This window comes from Vidua macroura, chromosome 15 (genome assembly GCF_024509145.1).
Source record: "Vidua macroura isolate BioBank_ID:100142 chromosome 15, ASM2450914v1, whole genome shotgun sequence".
Taxonomy (NCBI): Eukaryota; Metazoa; Chordata; class Aves; order Passeriformes; family Viduidae; genus Vidua; species Vidua macroura.
Window position 1 is genome coordinate 5216774 of NC_071585.1, and position 15220 is coordinate 5231993.

Consider the following 15220-nt stretch of genomic DNA (forward strand, 5'->3'; position numbering starts at 1 on the left):
AACAAATCTAATAAAGCTTGGAGAATTTAGACTCAGCTTGATTTTCAACTGAATGTAATCCTATCCTAACAAAACTGCAGCTGGATGTTCTTCCACCACGTTGAGGAGATCACTCATTATTAGGTGAGTGGTAAACTGAAAAGTAACATACACTAATTAACTGGCTCAATTAATCTCTAGGATGGCTGCAAACAATAATCTCATTTGCAGGTTATCAGCTTCTTGAGCTGTCTTTCCACCAAGATTAAACAGCTTTCCTGTTGGATACTATTCCACCTGGGTGTACAGAAGCATCTTCAGAGAAGCAAATAAAAAGTATGAAAATGACAGAGATAAGAGAGAGGAATATTAGCTGGGGAATGCTTCAAACCACACTGAATTTTCTGAGCCTTGTTTTCCAAGACTAAACTCGAGATCTATAGGAATGCTAAGACATTAAGAGAAAAACAAGTGAATTAAAGTCAGCACACCCCATTACTGACTATTTGCCAGAGTAGTGTTGAAAAAAAAATGCACAGCATAGCATAAGGAAAAACAGGCCAAATACTGAGGACTGCAGGAAAATATTCCAACTTTGGGTAAGGGAGGATATAAACAGAGAGGAAAAGTGCCCAGCTGGTGGAAGTACCTACCCAAAACGACTGTGCTGAAGGACACCACCTCTTTGTCCTTGCCATCATTGTAGAAGGCCAGGTGCCACAAGCCCACGTCCAGGTACTGAACAAACACAGCTTCGTTCTGAACAAGGGTCTGGATGCTCCGACGCTCCCGAGGGGACTCCACCACACTCCACTTCTCTTTGCCATCCAAACGTTCCATGAAATCATACTGCAGGGAGGAAAAAAAAAAAAAAAAAAAAAGGGAAAAAAAAAAAAAAAAAAAAGAGAGAACACAGACAAACAAAACCCCAGACAAACAGACCTGAATACAGAATGTTTCAGCTCAAAAATCTGACTCTCTATTTTCTCCTCTATCTCTTTATAAAATGGTATTTCTGGAAGAAATGTGAAACTAACATTTACTAGCTGACCACGGAACACAAAGGGATTCTGTGACTTTTGTTCTTTCTTAAACAGTGACCTAGAATTATGCTTCTTTCCTCTGCATAGATGATCATAAAATGTACAAATTGGCAGGATGGTTTCTGAGAAACAATTTGAAATCTATTATTTGACCCATTAATTTTAGTTTCCTACACAGCTTTCAGAGACTCAGGAGACCCACACCCTTTTCAAAGCAACTGCCTGCAATAAATTCTTTTTGAAACAGGAACAGATATCTGAGGTGTAACTCCAGATGTATCGTTGAATGGAAGCCCCCAGAATGTGAAAGAGGAATAGCACAGACAGGAAATGTGTTTGCCTAATGTAACTCATTACCAGATAAAAATACACTGCACAAGTTTTAGATCACAGAGTAAAAGTTGCTTACCTGAGGTTGTATGAGGAACAATCAGGGTAAGTGTGATACAACAACCAGAGGGAGCATGGAAAGGAATAACACAAATAAGGGAATTGAACTTATATTAAGGAAAATGGAGGATTTCTGTTTGGATGGCTTCCAAATAAGGTAGAACATTGCATTAATCTTTGGAAAAGGGATCAAACAGAGCAAGTGATTATTTAGAGCATAAGAGCGATGGCACCATTAATGGCATGAAACTAAAAAAAGAAAGAAAGAAATATAAGATGAATGTCAGATAAGCTTCCCATCTATTAAGCTCAGTAAATAGCCTCCCAATGGAGATGCCACAATTAAACAAGACTGGAAGAAATATTGGTTAGTCTACAACAGGGAATAACTCTGCATAACAAAGCAGCTGGGATAGCTGTCCTAATAGGCTTTTTTTTGTCATTAATGTCTGTGATTCTGGAGCTCTCAAGCTCAACTGAGTAGATCTCATAGTCCCTATCTAAGGGAAACCCTTAAGAAACACCAAAAACAATATATCTAATCTTTTGATAGCTGTATAACAAGTCCCCTATGAAAACACATCTTGTTTTAGACACATTTATCTGTGTAGTAGTAGATAGAGATAGATAGACATGTCTAAAGAAAGATGTATGTGTTCAATAAAACACAGTAATAGTATGTGCTTGCTTGCCAGTAGCTTCATTACATTTCCCTCTGTTATCTCTAACACTTCCAGGCTGTGCCTGCAACAGCTACGAGAAAACATCCACCTTCCCTTGCTTTCAGTTTAAACAGAAAACTGTAACCTTGCCTCCTAAATAGAATAAACATCCAGAGAAGGACACACACACTGTCTTGCACACTGTATTCCACTCATGAACTGTGAGCCCTAGTAAATTATTCACGATTTGTGATAAAATAATGAAGATTCTCCCTATTAGTGGAAGAGGCAGACAAATTAACACTCTAGTGCCATTACATCTACCCAAAACTGGGGTATGAAACCTCACCTTTCTAGCTGAAAATCTCTTCTGTACCAGCCCTGGTATGCTCAGCCTTACAGCAGAGGGAAATGTCTGGAAGAACTATTGTCTTCCTGGTAAACTGGAACTGACACCAACCTGCAGCCTCTCCACAAAGGAAATCCATGGCAGGGAGGAATTTGAGCCCCAGTCTACTAATGTTGAGAGCTATCATCACAGTGAGTGCATTATGCACTCTACCTATTATTCTATGCTTTTAAATGAGGAACAAAGTAAGAGAAGTGGAATAAAAAGTTTCACTCAGTATCAGATTGCCATCCACTTGAGCCTTTTTCTGCATATGATTTAAATGGGAAAAGGTAAATCAGATAAATTAGTAAAATTCAGGCAAAGCATGCCAGAGATGTAGAGAATTCTGGCATGCCAGTAACTTTCAGCATATATGAGGTAGCAAACACACATATATCTATCTCTGAAATCAGTGGCATTTGGGAAGATTGCTAAAAGCCATTGCCTAACAGTCAGAGGTTAAGGACAGACTCATCACCTCCTTGGGAAATGTTATTACTTGGGCAACATCTTGGGAAAAAGAAATTGTGCTCTTCAGAACAATTGTTCACAAAGGGTCAACTAAGGAAGCAGCAATAAAAGCTGACATTTCTCACTGGCAACACGCTGTTCGTCTCTGCTTGTGCTGGCAGGTTCCTCTGCCTCCCTCTGTTTGATGCTGATTCTACCTCATATAGTAGAGAAGGCTCAGCAGTTGGCCAGATCGAAGGGGAAGAGTTTTCAGCCTGAAGCTGCTTGAAGTAGTTTTAGCTGCAGAATCTCTTTTCATGATGATGGGGTGTGACCTAGTGAGAGCAGGTCTCTTGGCACAACGATTTTAACTTTGGGATAGTCAAGAGTGGTATTGTCCCTCTTTAATCAAACTATGACAAATAATTTAATGCCCAGGCAAAAGCAAAATTACTGAATTTGGATAACTGTGAATGCTGAAGTACTGGTGCAAAGTAATACAGAAAACAACAATACATTTTTATTCCTCAGGACTGAGGGAAAAAAAAAAGGACCATCTGCTGGTGGTTCCTTGGGTGTATTAATCTTAATATGTTAGTAAGGACGAGGTATATGTGCCCCAAAATTGAAAATCCCTGCTGAAGGATCACCAAGATGACACTGTGAACTCATAAACAGATAAGATTTCTTCACATGCTTGGCTGAATCATCATTTTGCTTTTCACGGCCCTGTTGATTTTCTGATTTACCACCTTTGCATGATTAATTACTTTTACATAATGTTGTGCTGAAGATATCACTCTTGCTTTAAAGCTACTTATTGGCATATATGACTAGATTAGAAAACCCATCTAGGAAAAGGAGACAAGTAATTTCATGATCATTAAAAAGCAACTGTGGAATCCTTAATCTAACACACACACAGAACTGCTAAGGAAGAGGCCACTAAATCACATGAATTAGGGAATGGACATGTCAAACCAAATTAAATCGCTGAAGTAATTTGGAAGTTTCACTGAATTTTGGCTTTTTTGTTTTCTTTTTTAATGATCCTTTATATTTCATGGCTTCATACTGAAAGTCACAAAAATGGCTAAAACAGCTCAGGAACAACATGCAGCAGAAATCCCAAATGACTACATCATCAGAGTTCAATTTTGCAGCAGGGAGTACTTACTATGATTAAAGCTCAACATAAGCAAGTGACTTGCCAGCCTACATCGCTAAACAAATTCCAAATTCACTCTCTCGGTGAGTTTGTTTATTTTTACTACCCAGCATACTGAAATCCTACTGCTTACTTTTATTTACATACCTAAAATCTCACGCTAAGTTCTTTCTGAGCAATTTGTTTTTATAATTTCTCCATTCAGGGCTTTCTACCCTCTGATGCATTTTATTCATAGGCTAATAAAGACTTTATTTTGCCTATAACCACAGGGAGTCAGAAGAACATTTTGGGAACTTCACACCTATGGTTGTGACTCTATCACTGCACAGAGCCACACACAGAGGAAGGGAACCACTTGTGACCACTGTGAAGCTGAAGGAGCTCACAGGGCTCAGGAAATACAGAGAGCTGCCATAATCTTCAGGGATTTTCTTAGATTTGAAACAATTTGCATGTCTCCACAAAATGCCTAGGAGTTTTTGAGATTAGGAATTGAAAAGAATGCTCTCCTAGATCTCTTGTCTCAATAAGGGATGCATATTCAACAGGAGAGGGGGAGCATCCTGCAGTGGTGGCCAGCATTCGCCTTTATGCCAAAGCCCTGTAGGATCTAAGCAGCCAGGAAAACATATGGCAGGGAAACTTGTTTGCAAAGTGCTCTAAAATTAGTTCTTCATAAAATCCAGTTGGTAATTATTCATTAAAATACAGCCATGAAACATCTGACACCCATGATGGTAGCCAACCAACCGGTTTGTTCCCACATTTTGGATGTGCCACAAGCCAGCCAGTTTGGGCCAGCCCCATGGCTGAGAGCACCTAAAAGTGTTTGAGCACCTGCTAAAAGCCAAGAGAACACTGATGCTCCCCTGCTCTCCAAGTTTTTTTTTTCAAATAAAGCCATTTCCTGTTCTGAATGAAAAGAGTTTTCATTCTGACATGAAAAATTTATAAGTATAAACCACACTGCTGGAAATGAAAACAATACAGCTCCATGCCCTGTCTTCTCCAGACGTTCCAGAGAAGTTCCTCTCAGGTTACCTCATTTCATGCATCATTTGGAACGTGCTACCAGCATGTAGCAACACCATAATTGCTGTAAGCTCTGCAGAGTCACTTCGTGCATTATTTGACATTTGCAGTTCGCTTTCTATACATTATCAATTCTATTAATATGACTCTCTTCTGCTAAATTCTTATTGATCATTCAAGCCTGCAATGTGCATTTTGTTATTTCTGCATAGCACTATACAGGTTGGAGGGATTTTGCCCAAAAGCACTATATTCCTGCTTGTACTCTGCTTGCCACTCAGAACTGCATTTTTGCCTCTCCTCCAGAGCTCCACTCCCCATGCACATGGCACACAGGCTGCATCCAGACAAGTTTACAGCCACATCAGTTTGACTGACTAAACCAGGCACTTGGAATATTTGCTAAACAGTAATACTGAGAAGGTTAAATCTCAGCAGGGCTCTCAGACAGGAACTGCATCTTGTTGTCTCAGGTTAATCATGTACCTAATTTGCTGATTATTGACTTGTTCCCACAAAGGATTTTACTCAGCTTGACATATGAGCACTGATCAGTGATGAACTGTCAAGCTGTTCACTGCTTTAGAGCTCATGTCCCTAACCTACAGAAACAAGGATCTTAAATTTCAATTTTAAAATATCGTCTAGTGTTAACTTCAGACTGTTTTCAGTTTTGTGCCCCTTTCTGTCAGAACAAGGTTTCTTTTCTCTAACTCAGGTCTGTAACAGCTTGCATTTCTTATTCTAAAATAATTTCTCTTGGTAGTAGCTTGACTGAATTTTGATTGCTGGGTGAAACTGCCATGGAATCTCCTGCTGTAGCACACTATTAACAAGCACCAGGACCCTGCCTGAATGTGGGCAAGTTTATGCTGGTTCATATTGCAGATTCAGACCACATCTATACTAGTTTATGTACAGCGTGTTTCATTAACCCCACTTATGAAGAGGTTTAAACTGCTTCCTCTGAAGACTGGAAAGCAGGTCCCCTGAGGAGGAATCCAGCTCAACACAGATGATATTTCTCATTATTTAATTTATCAGAAAGGTCACAAAATTTCTATTCTATCCATGTGAGGTGGAGTGAAAGGAAAAAACTCTGCCTGATCACAGTCTTCTCAGAAGAGCACATCATAATGAAACCTAGAACAAATCATACTGCAATATAAAGTACATCCTGAATTAAGAAAAATATTTTGTACTACCAACTACTGCCAATTGGATTTCTTGTAAAAGATACAGGCATACCTCCCTCATGTCTTAGTCAAAAAATTAAAATTAACCTGTGTTTATAGCAAACTTAGATGATTGCTTCGGAGCTTTGGTTGCCCTAAGTAATTTTCATTTCATGATTTATACTATTGTTTGTTTTCCTCAACTAAATTGCCATTTTATTCATGATGGAATAGGGGAAGTGAGCACTAAAATTCTGAATTAAATGAGACATGCGCAATGAATTATGCCATCACCTCACTGGAAGAGCTGAAGATCCACAGACGTAATTTCACCCTCAAGACAGCATACTGAATGAAGCCTTACAGCCAAAATCAAAACATTCTTAAGAAAGGCTCCCACCCTGGAAGATATTCTCTGAAGATATATATTTTGTGTTGCCTGGATGGCTGGAAATGACTGAAAATCAGTCAGCAGCCCTCTGCAATTTCCCATTTTTTTCAGTCTTTGTATCAAATTTCAGGACACCATATGCTAACATGGAAAACTGACTACATGTCTTCCCCTCCTTGGGCTGTGCACTGCTGATGCTGATTTCTTACCACTCAAACACACCCATTCAGTAACTCACAGAACACTGGAAAACAGCTTACTACAGAAAGCTGATGAATTTTGCACAGCCAAAGCTCCTTCTGCAAAGGAAATTCTTAGATGCAGAGGTAATAAACCCATGTCAACCTCCTCGCTCCTTTACTCTCAAGTCTAATCAAAGATTTTGGTCCTCAACTCACCTCACAGATATCTCATAGATAAATGGATAGTTTTATCCCCAATTTCTGCCAAGATTATACCAGAGAATTAAAACCTTATATGACATAATTACTTATTTTATAAATGCATTGCTGAAGCATGTAACAACCTAAAAATGTTAAGATGAGGGTGGTTCAGTCAAATATGATTGGACAAATGAAGGAATTCAGGAAATCCCTAAACTTCAATTCTGTAAACTCCAACATAAACCTAAGAAAGATGACCTAAGTTTTGCATTCTGACATTCAAAGCCAACAAACACATTGATAAAGTACCTGGGCATGAGATGGTGGGAGTCCTCTTCTTATATAAACACCAAAAAGAGCATCCTTCCCTAAGGATATGTTGAACTTCAGGAACTGTGGCTGGCTGATATGGATCTGAGACCTCCAAAAAACTCCAGGGGGCACCTCCTGGGTGACCCTGTGGCCAACTTCTGTTTCTCCACTATCTATGCTGCTATTCCTAGTGACCCATGGTCCTATAAAACAAAAGCAAATATAAATCAAATGAGATAACTGGCTTTAATACAGATAGTTTTATTCAAGATGAACATCTGTGGCAGTGACACCTCTTAAATCAAACTGTAACTTTCTCATTCTGATGCAATCTGCCTGCTGTTTCAATCAGTATGTAAGAATTTGGCCCTTATGCTTGAAACAAAAACTCTGCAAACCTTATTTTTCTGTGGAACATCAGCAATCTTCTCATCCCTCAAAGCCTTTAATTCTGTGATTGCTCCTCACTGATCAAACAGCAACTGCAGAGTCAATTAAACACATGTGAATCTCCCTGTGCTCTTTTCAGTTGCATTTTGTACACAACCAGGGTATAAAAAATTGCCAGAAAGGTGAACTGAAGGGTAACTTCAATGAACTTAAATGAACTGATTGCAAATTTTTATTACCACTGTATTCTTCACTGAAGTAGTCCAATAGACTTTAGGTCACAAACAGGAGAGTTGACAGAAGAAATGAAATGCACACAAAAGGGTTTAGAGGACAATGTCTGTACTCTAACATGCATCTTCTCCTTGAGACAGAGTTAGCACAACTCAGTGCAGTGCCTTTGAAGTTCTCTCTGCCTAAAGCAGGGTCTATCTACAAGTCTTTTTCCCTTGTGCTGTGGTTAGTTAAAATCCATAATTTGCTGGTTTTTCAGCATGCATTATTGAAGACAAGATACAAGGCCTTTCTGGTTGAGTGCTCTGGCTTCCAGCCCATGAAACAGTCAACTCTTAAAACATGGTGCAAATCCCTTCTGTTCTCAACTGAACAGGTTCTGAGGCTACACATATTTTATACATGGAGTGCAGAACATGGAGTTAGCAGTGTTTTTAAGCTACAATATGCAGCAATCCTTGATTTTGTGCTCTGTATTCCCAAACAAAATGGTGAGAAATCCATTTAAAAATTCTTAGAACAGACACTATAATAAACCAGACAACCACAGAAAATATCTGTTGACAATCACAGAAATTTAAAGGTATCACTAATACCATAGACTGGATGATAGTGATACCTCTGATACAACCTGACAGCATTTGTAAAAAGTTCAGTGTTTACTTCATGACGGTTCTTCTGCCATGGTGTAATGCTATTTTCAATAAATGGTAAGTTACTTTTGAAATACATCAATAGGATGGCACAGAACAACACATAATTCCAGCAGGTAAGTACATAACAGCTTTTCTGTCTTGACTATCTTTAATTGAGAGAGCTGCAAAAGCACGGTTTCAATTATAGATTCTAAATTATCTCTGCTAGCAGCACTTACACTTGTACATAATGAAACAGATACTATGTTGGCGGTGTTTTGAAATGGTAAAAGAATGCTCTGAATACCAACTGCTATACAGTTTTTGGCAACTTGTTTGTTTTTTCATTTTCTATGTTAATGGGGCTACAATAACATCACTGACAAAGAAAGAGAAAGCAGAAGAAGCTGCAACAAGAGGCTGCAAAGAAAGGAAAAAAATGGCTCCGAGTGCCCAGAAATGTGCCCTTAGAGCCACAGAGAGCAACCAGATCCAAACACGTCCTGCTTCATGGAAACTACAGGATTTCATTCCTAATGGACTACTGCAACAGAGGATATCTCAAGGTTCCCATCTCAATGGAGGCAGGCATCACCTCACTAGAATTTAAATTAGTTCTTTCCCACCTACATGGAGAGGAAAACCAGGGGCAGAGAACACACCAAAAAACACCTGTGGCATGTTATACTATCACTGGCAGAGCTGGGAAGTCAGCAAAAGACTGCAGGCACCTTCACCCCCTTTGAGAACATTACATTTACTTCACAATTCCAATATATGGCAATAAATGATGAATATTTTTTCAATATTAAAAAGCATGTTGTAATTTCTTTGGAAGTAGACTGAGCATTCTTTAATGAACATCAACTGTATCTAACCTGCAAAAGGCTCAGTGACACACTCTAAAGAACCTTGTTCTTCAGGAGCAATATATCCACAGCCAACCAAAGAAAAAGCTATTCCCAGGAATTATTATTATCCAGTGCAGCAAATGTATGGAGCCACAATGGTATGGTAAGGCCACAATAGTCTCTGTTGGCAGTTAAAGTTTCACTGGCTCTTAAAGTAGCTCCAAAACTGTTAATGACTTTTGCTAATTATGCATATATTCTCTAGAATTGTAACTTTGTAAATAAATTTAATTCTAATGGAATGTTAGTATTTCTGGATAAATTTAGCCTCAGTTTCCTTTGAATATCCAAAATTCTGCTTTGTATTTCTCTCTGGGAAAGAACATTTTTCACGACTCAAGGATTCTCAAATACATCAATTAAGCTAAAATAATAAAATTTCAGCCATCAGGAGAACCAGAGTTACATTCATACTACTTCAGCATGCAAAGGTAAAGAAATATATTGGATGTCAGACTTTCCCCCAGAAAATTACTAGAAGAAGGCAATTCCTCTGTATTTCTCATCAGAATGTTGAAGTTATCATGGTGAAATACAAATTGGTGAAAACTGCAGATAAGACAATTGAATTTGTAGTTATTACTGAGCCTAGAGACATGATTCAGGTTTTCCCAACACTGAAATGATTCTGTTCCGTTTGATATTGTCTTTGGAAGCATCTCCCCACAGATACACTTTTATTTTGCTTTACAACTCAAATGACCTGGTTTCCAGTTCTCCAAACACTCCTCCTGGAACATCTTAAGAAAATCTCCCCAGGAGGGGAATTGTGACAGCGTTTCACCACAGCAGAGGATTTTAAGAGCAGGTTAGATGATCAACTCTCAGAAGTGATCGAGATATTTTTAACCTGCAGCAAAGAATGGGGCAGATGGGTGACTGTTTTCAGTCTGTATTTCTGTAGTGCAGAATGCTCTACACCCAGCCTGTGCCACATCTGCAAGGAACAGCTGCTGCCTCACCTCTGGCATGCTGAAAGGATCCTTTCCTTTTGCTTTTAATAATTTAATTCATGGCATCCTGTTTTTATGGAGCTACATTACAATGCTGTAATAACTAAATTTTGAAATGCTAAAATCTAGGTTTCATATTTGCAAGCTTAGCTAACAGCTTATAAAGTTTTAAGTCCAACAAGATATCAATAAACTCTAAAGATTATACACTATTGAATCATGCTCTCATAAATTTGTGCTGAGTTACTCCTACTGGTCTGAGACACAAAACCAGTGACAGCATCTTGGTTCTGCTCCTTGCTCTGATGCTGCCAGGGCACCTGGGTTGGTCATGATCCTGCTGCTCTCAGATGCCTACTTGTAAAACAGAATTATTAACAATGACAGAATTATTAATAGTTCTCACCTTGAAGATGAGGAAGGAAGAGCAGTAAATATAAATATTACAGGAGATGTCTCAGTACTGGCCTCTTCATGTTCCTTTCTCGCCAGGTTATAAATACAGAGAGGAATGTAAAGTAGATATGACCACTGAATCTACCTTAGTTAACGGGCTAAAGTTTAATTTTTTTTTTAACCTGAAAAGCAGATCATCATCCTAACTTTGGTATTTGCAATGTCTTTTTCTACACTAACAGCTTCACTGGCAAACCCTGTCACTAGAGACTCAAACTTTTTTATAGCTCCCTTCAGTCCTCACCTCCTAATGTACAGAATGTATCTTGCCACCTGACTCACTCCCCTCCAGCTATTTTTAGAAGCTTTTCCATTTGATGGACCACTGCAGATCACATTCAAAGAGCATCAACTGCATTTAAGTGAAGTTACAAATGTGACAAACTGACAAATCTGTGAAGAAAGACTAACCCAAACTACTCATACTGCTGTGAACAAATGAATCCCAAGATCATTCTCTCTGTAGTGGGTGACTGTTGTAAAGTTCTATGTTTATCTCATAACCCCACAGATACTTGATTTTTTTTCCCCTGTCATTTTCTCTCTATAAACATCTACAAAAGAGTTTTAAAAGCATACTTCTTCATCTTACCCAGGGGAGCCATTTCAATCACTCAGTCAAACATATATTCATCAACTAAATAACACTTATTCATTTAAACTGCTGTTTTATTTACCCAGCTGAATTACTATTTTGGCATATACATTTGAAAAGACTGTTTTTAGCATTCAAGTGTATTTGCCTTTGAAGCTATCAGACAGGCAATCCATGACAACAACAATGCAAACTCCCCCTGCTAAGTTGTCAGCAGGTCTCATCTGTGAGCTGGAGGTCAGATTCAAGGTGGCAGTGGATGGGACATGCCCAGTCAGCCTTTAATTTAACTGATGTCAAGCAGTGTCAGCCATGGAGGCAGAGCTGTATTTACACTGAAACCAGATATACTTGATTATTTATAACTACAGTATCCTACACTGTAGCTAAAATTAAAAATAAAAATGAAATCTGGCTACCAGCAGTGTCACACTACAGACATCACATTTAAACAGCAATTAACTCTAGTGCTGTGGCTGTGCGCCTCTATCATGGGGATGACTGCAAATTGCATCTTGATGGCACTCTTGAAAAATACCTACCAGAATAACCATTCCAATGGATCAGAAATGAAACACCAAGATAATGTGGACAACCTCAAATTAAATTCAAGGAATAAATATCACCAGGCTTGGTTAAACTTTCTTTACCTTCTTTTCCTGAAATTCTATATTTCTTATAAATCACTGCTATAGACATAGCTTATCTTATCTTTTTATCTAGCTTATTTTTCTGTTGTTCTTTTTATACAGCCAGGGATTTTCACAGATGACTTGGAATTCTGAAGAAATTTATGGTACAGCTGTGTGAAGGAAACCATTCAATATAAAAATAGACTTCACTGACTTTTTGCCAAAAAAGACCATGTGAGAATTACTATGGTTCTTCACGATAGTTTTACTTTTTTCCTTAAGTAAATTTGCTACTTATATGACCAGACATGTCTTATTATTCCAGAAAGGCAAATAAAATAAAGTAGAAAATGCCTTTTCCATACAAATATCTTCAGTGGAAAAATCAGTGCTATGCACTGTTACCATACTGACAACTCCCTGTATGAACTTACACTTCAAATTATCTACTATCACCTAAGTGCCCCAGGACTCAGGTGAGAAGAGATTATCTCTGGAATGTGTACAATAGATTGACTGCTACTGCAATACAAATTCCCTCAGCTGCAATGAGTAAAAAGCCAGGCAATGAGAGCTTGTCTGCAGGAGCTGCTGTGGCACATTTGAACTTCAGTTACACTGAACATGCTGCGGTACCAATGAGCTCTGTTTTGGGAAGCGAGGAGGAAGGAAGCTTCTGAATGTATGAGCTTTCAAAAGTCCTGGAAAACAGCTTCTGGTACAAAACCAAAACCTCAGGTTCTCTGGTCAGCATCCTAAATTTCTGCTGTGGCAAGAAGAAAGAAAACCTTCAAAGGGAGTGACCCCAGCTCTGGCTCAGCTGCAGCCAATCAATGCGGCAGGGAAATGAAGCAGTTTGCTTTGACTAAAATATGACATGCCTGATACACCTAAAACTTTAGGCACATCTTCACATTCATGAGAGCATGGCTTCACAAGAGTCATTGCTTTCAGAATCAAAAGCCAATTATAACTGAAATAAAATTAAGATCTGTTGGTTCACTGCATTTCACAAAGAGCAAATACATACTAGTATGGATTTCTAAATCAGGATAACAATCATCTCTGATTGTTCATCTCTTTGGTGGCTGAGTGAGAACTAAGGACTTCTGGAAATTGGAACCTTGGAAATGGCACATACCAAACTTAATCACCTAACTTTGAAAAGAGCAACTCATGCTATCACCAATAACACACCCACAAATCTATAACTCCTCTTCTGTTGGTTTAGCTAAATCCTTTGCTTTTCTGAGACAGCCTTACAGAGTCTGCTGTATTTTCAGAAGGCCACATCTGCTAGCCTTCATAGCCTCCATCTTAATAGTTCTGCTTGCTAATGTGTTAATTAAGATCTGCATTACATTAGCCACATAACTACTTAACAAGATTAATCCACCTGGAAAATGATTGCTTGTCTTGATTAAACCGAATGAAGGTAAGAGAAGTGACATTTAAAACACATTGACTGTTATTACATTTTGATCGTCTGTTTCAAAGCGTCTAACAGGAAATAGCAGAAACCGGGAGATTCATGTTGTTTACATTGTTAATGAGGGATGAGTTTATCTTTTACAAGACGACAGAGAGTTCCCTGCAGCTGCTGCCGAGTCCTTACACCGTGTGCCGGGTCGGTTTCAGCAGGAGCACAGTCGGGGGTAGCAGCGCTGCCTCGGGCAGTGAGTCAGGAGCTGCTCAGTTGGCATCTGAACCCCAGCTCATCCCTCTGGCAGGATGGCAGATCCTCCCATTTCAGAATTTTGTTACTCCTTTAGCATTGCCGGTGTGCTGCATTGCTAATAAAATATCTTAACTATTAGAAAACAATTTGTGTGCAAAGCCAAATGTGACTCGCAGCTGCAGCATCTGGCAGAGCTCTCAACATCATTTGGAGAGAGCTGAAGACAACCTGTACAGCTCCACAGTGACTGCTGAGCTCAGCTTTCCACATCCATCCAAGGACAATTTCTGCTACATCAGTAGAAATCTGTTTTTCCTCTCTCTCAGCTCAAGCGAGTGAAATGGTGCCAAATTTAACAGCGAATTAAACTTTCTTTGTTTCATTATTGACATTATATTTGTAATTCTGAATTTGATATCTGGAAACAAGTACTTTTCATGACACTTCAGTACTTTAATAATTGTAATATTTTTGAAAAAAAGTCTTTCTGAAATCCACATACACTGTGGTAGACTTTATGAAATGCCTCAAACTAAGCATGAACTTGGATCAGGTTGGTTCATCCAGAGAGAAGCAAACCCTGGATTATGTGAGCATCAAAACACAAATTCATATCAACTTCTTCAAAATAGTCAGTGCATTTATTGTACGTAAAGTGATCTTTCCACAACTGTCCACAATTACTTTTGGTGTCTTTTAAAATGGGAGGTTCTAGAATCAGAGTTCACAATCTCTTCCTGTGTTTTTCAGCTTTCTAGAACATTACTATAGCAAACAATCAAGATAAAAAGTACTAAGTCAATTTTGAATTGCTATAAAATTTGCTAAGTTTGTGAGCACATCAAAGACAATATGTCCTAAACAAAAAGGTTGACACCAAAGCATTCTTCATATGGGTTTTCAGCTGGGGTTAGTGTAGGTGTATTCTGTCAATTAGAAAGGAAACAGCACAGAGTCACAGATTTTATGCAAATGTGTGTCTAGCCCACCACATAATTTTAAATGTAGAAAACTTTTGTCATAGATTAATAGAATTTAGGCACAGATAAATCCGATAAGGTCATCTATTTCACTTCTTTTTGAAGAAGGAATTATTCCCAAACATGCTTTTTTTCTTTTCTCCCACTTTTCCCCCTTAATTTAGATTTATTACACCCAAATTCTAATGTTATTCTTGTGCAACATAAGAGATAAATGGGCTTCACTCTCAGAAAGCTTTTTAATGTCATTATAATCTATCTCATCCCTGTAGAAATTCCAAGGCAGTATCACTTTTTGGGGTTTTATGCACTGTGAAGGGATACTGCCTTATTATCTGTATTAAGAAAGGAATTTTTGTCTCTTAATTTAAATCCCT

The 15220-nt window shown here is 38.5% G+C and overlaps 1 protein-coding gene across 1 annotated transcript in view; it reads right to left on the minus strand.

Moving 5' to 3' along the window:
• TENM2 (teneurin transmembrane protein 2) overlaps window positions 1-15220 on the minus strand; it is a 555006-nt gene that overhangs the window by 105286 nt on the left and 434500 nt on the right. The window contains exons 8-9 of the mRNA XM_053991099.1: window positions 7377-7582; window positions 633-828 (exon numbers count right to left, since the gene is read on the minus strand). Of these exons, the coding sequence (XP_053847074.1) occupies window positions 633-828; window positions 7377-7582 (402 nt within the window). The remainder of the gene's footprint in view (window positions 1-632; window positions 829-7376; window positions 7583-15220) is intronic.